We start from the raw sequence: 3,692 nt of genomic DNA, 5'->3' as shown, positions 1-3,692 counted from the left end.
AGGAATATTGAAAAAGAAAAGCAAAGCCGCTGGCATCACAATACCAGACTTCTAGCTCTATTACAAAGCTGTCATCATCAAGACAGTATGGTACTGGCACAAAAACAGACACATAGATCAATGGAACAGAATCGAGAGCCCAGAAATGGACCCTCAACTCTATGGTCAACTTATCTTTGACAAAGCAGGAAAGAATGTCCAATGGAAAAAAGACAGTCTCTTCAACAAATGGTGTTGGGAAAATTGGACAGCCACATGCAGAAGAATGAAACTGGACCATTTCCTTACACCACACACAAAAATAGACTCCAAATGGTTGAAAGACCTAATCATGAGATAGGAGTCCATCCAAATCCTAAAGGAGAACACAGGTAGCAACCTCTTCGACCTCAGCCGCAGCAACTTCTTCCTAGAAACATCACCAAAGGCACGGGAAGCCAGGGCAAAAATGAACTATTGGGATTTCATCAAGATAAAAAGCTTTTGCACAGCAAAAGAAACAGTCCACAAAACCAAAAGACAACCGACAGAATGGGAGAAAATATTTGCAAATGACATATCAGATAAAGGGCTAGTATCCAAAATCTATAAAGAACGTATCAAACTCAACACCCAAAGAACAAATAATCCAATCAAGAAATGGGCAGAAAACATGAACAGACATTTTTCCAAAGAAGACATCCAAATGGCCAACAGGCACATGAAAAAGTGCTCAACATCACTCGGCATCAGGGAAATTCAAATCAAAACCTCAATGAGATACCACCTCACACCAGTCAGAATGGCTAAAATTAACAAGTCAGGGAACGACAGATGTTGGCGGGGATGTGGAGAAAGGGGAACCCTCCTACACTGTTGGTGGGAATGCAATCTGGTGCAACCCCTCTGGAAAACAGTATGGAGGTTCCTCAAACAGTTGAAATTAGAGTTACCATTCGATCCAGCAATTGCACTACTGGGTATTTACCCCAAAGATACAAATGTAGGGACCCGAAGGGGTACGTGCACCCCAATGTTTATAACAGCAATGTCCACAATAGCCGAACTGTGGAAAGAGCCAAGATGTCCATCGACAGATGAATGGATAAAGAAGAAGTGGTATATATACACAATGGAATATTATGCAGCCATCAAAAGGAATGAGATCTTGCCATTTACAATGACGTGGATGGAACTGGAGGGTGTTATGCTGAGTGAAATAATTCAATCAGAGAAAGACATGTATCATATGACCTCACTAAAATGAGGAATTCTTAATCTCAGGAACAAACTGAGTGTTACTGGAGTGGTTGGGGGTGGGAGGGATGGGGTGGCGGGTGATAGACATTGGGGAGGGTATGTGCTACGGTGAGCGCTGTGAATTGTGCAAGACTGTTGAATCACAGATCTGTACTTCTGAAACAAATAACGCAACATATTTTAAGAAAAAAGAAAAAGAAGATAGCAGGAGAGGAAGAATGAAGAGGAGTAAGTCAGAGAGGGAGAGGAACCAGGAGAGATGATGGACTCTGAAAAACAAACTGAGGTTTCTAGAGGGGAGGAGGGTAGGGGGATGGGTTAGCCTGCTGATGGGTATTAAAGAGGGCACATTCTGCATGGAGCACTGGGTGTTATGAACAAACAATGAATCATGGAACACTACACCAAAACAAATGATGTAATATATGGTGATTAACATAACAATAAAAAATTTAAAAAAAAGAGTTAGTTGCTTTTATTACTGTTATTATGATCACCAGGAATGCACTTTTTATTACCATGTCCCTAATGTTTAATTCAGCCATTTGAGCATTCATCATTGCTGCTGAAAGCGTGCACCTTTACAAAGCATTTTCTGAAGTGCTCTTTTCATATCACTGTTCCTTAGACTGTAGATGAAAGGATTCATCATTGGAGTCACCAATGAATACATAAGGGCTAAAATTGTTCAACTTTTAGGGACAAAAGAGGAGGAGGGACTGAAATAGACAGCACTTGCTGTGCCATAGAACACCGCCACCACTGATAGGTGGCAGCCACAGGTGGAGCAAGCTCTCTGTTTCCCCTGAGTAAATGTGATCTTCAGGATCGTGGAGATCAGTCCATAAGATATGAGGATGCATATAAAGGGAGTGAGAGCAAGTAGACCTCCTACTATAAAAATAACCATCACACTGAGGGATATATCAGAGCAAGAGAGCTGCAGGAGGGGGTTGAGATCACAGAAGAAATGGTGCATGATATTGGAAGCACAGGACAGATGTGACATTAAAACAGTGTGTAAGAGGGCATGGAGATAGGTGACAAACCAGAGCCCAGCCACTAGCGAGACACAAAGGTGGGGATTCATAATGGCAATATAATGTAAAGGGTGGCAAATTGCCACGTACCTATCATATGCCATCACACACAGAAGAAGGCTGTCCCTATTCACAAAAGCAATGAAGAAGAAAAAGTGGCTGAGACACCCTACAAAAGAAATAGTCTGTGTATCAGTTAAGATGTTCACTATCATTTGGGGAATAGTAGAGGAGGAAAAACAGATGTCAACAAAGGCCAAGTTACTTAAGGAAGAAATGCCTGGGTAAATGGAGGTGAGAGTTAAAGCCAACAACCAAGATGATGATGAGCATGTTGCCTGATACAGTCATTAAATACATACAGAGAAATAGCACAGATAAGAAATATTGCTGCTCTACTGATCCAGAAAGTCCCAGAAGGATGAATTCTTTGATGACTGTTAGATTTCTTGTTTCCATCTTCCCAACAAATCTAGAAAAGGAAAATATTAAATTGTGGAGACCAGAAATGTTAAATATCTCACCCACAGGGGTGTGTGTGTGTGTGTGTGTGTGTGTGTGTGTGTGTGTGTGTGTGTGTGTGTGAAATACAGTACCATGTAAATTACTTTTCCTTGCCAATTACATCTTGTGCTTATGATATTGTCTGTATATTCACATAGGTGGGTTGGGCATAATACTCTAAACTTTTTCTTTATTTTTTAAGACTTTATTTATTTATTTATTTGACAGAGAGAGAGACATAGTGAAAGAGGGAGCACAGCAGGGGGAGTGGGAGAGGGAGAAGAAGGCTTCCCACAGAGCAGGGAGCCCGATGCAGGGCTCGATCCCAGGACCATGGGATCATGACCTGAGCCGACGGCAGATGCTTAATAACTGAGCCACTCAAACACCCGACTCTAAGCTTTTTTCAAGAAATAATAATTTATTCTTTTCAAGAAATAATAGCTTCTTTCCCCAAACAAAAGTGCAAATTCTGTGAATAATAACTTAAATTGTGCCAGTAATGTTGCTTTGTCTATATTAATCATATAATTCATTTTTGACTTTACACCTACAATTCTTACTTTATCAGGCATGCTATTTATGTACTCTAACCCAGTGGAAATATTTACTTTCAATGAGTAATTTTCCTCCCAATCTGATGTCCATATCCATGGATACAGATCTCATTTCAGTTTGTTTTCTTCTTATAAGTACAACATTTGCACAATTCTTCCTTGGGCTGAGTACCATTTCTTTGGTCTCTTTCTGGTCATGTGATACAGCCTCTGGTTACTGTGGAAAGTCATCTGAAGCGTGGTGTTTGTGGCTGGGGGTTTCAGCCCCCTTCCTCACAGCAGCTCATGCACACTACTTTCTCTAGAGGCAGTAAGAATATTATTTCACACCTTATTTTTTCATAAAGTATCT

General features: G+C 40.7%; 1 protein-coding gene across 1 annotated transcript; it reads right to left on the bottom strand.

The window, feature by feature from the left end:
• Positions 1-1,795: 1,795 nt before the first annotated feature.
• Positions 1,796-2,738, bottom strand: LOC114202016 (olfactory receptor 1C1-like). The gene is given in 2 exon segments (XM_028094997.1): positions 1,796-2,548; positions 2,550-2,738. Coding segments are annotated over 2 exon segments (942 nt in total).
• Between the last annotated feature and the right edge of the window lie 954 nt (positions 2,739-3,692).

This window comes from Eumetopias jubatus, unplaced genomic scaffold (genome assembly GCF_037043125.1).
Source record: "Eumetopias jubatus isolate StellerSeaLion01/CBP00866 unplaced genomic scaffold, mEumJub1_p1.0 scaffold_5, whole genome shotgun sequence".
In the NCBI taxonomy this organism is placed as follows: domain Eukaryota; kingdom Metazoa; phylum Chordata; class Mammalia; order Carnivora; family Otariidae; genus Eumetopias; species Eumetopias jubatus.
Note: the sequence above shows the minus strand (reverse complement) of the source record. Positions and strands in the feature narration are given on the sequence as shown.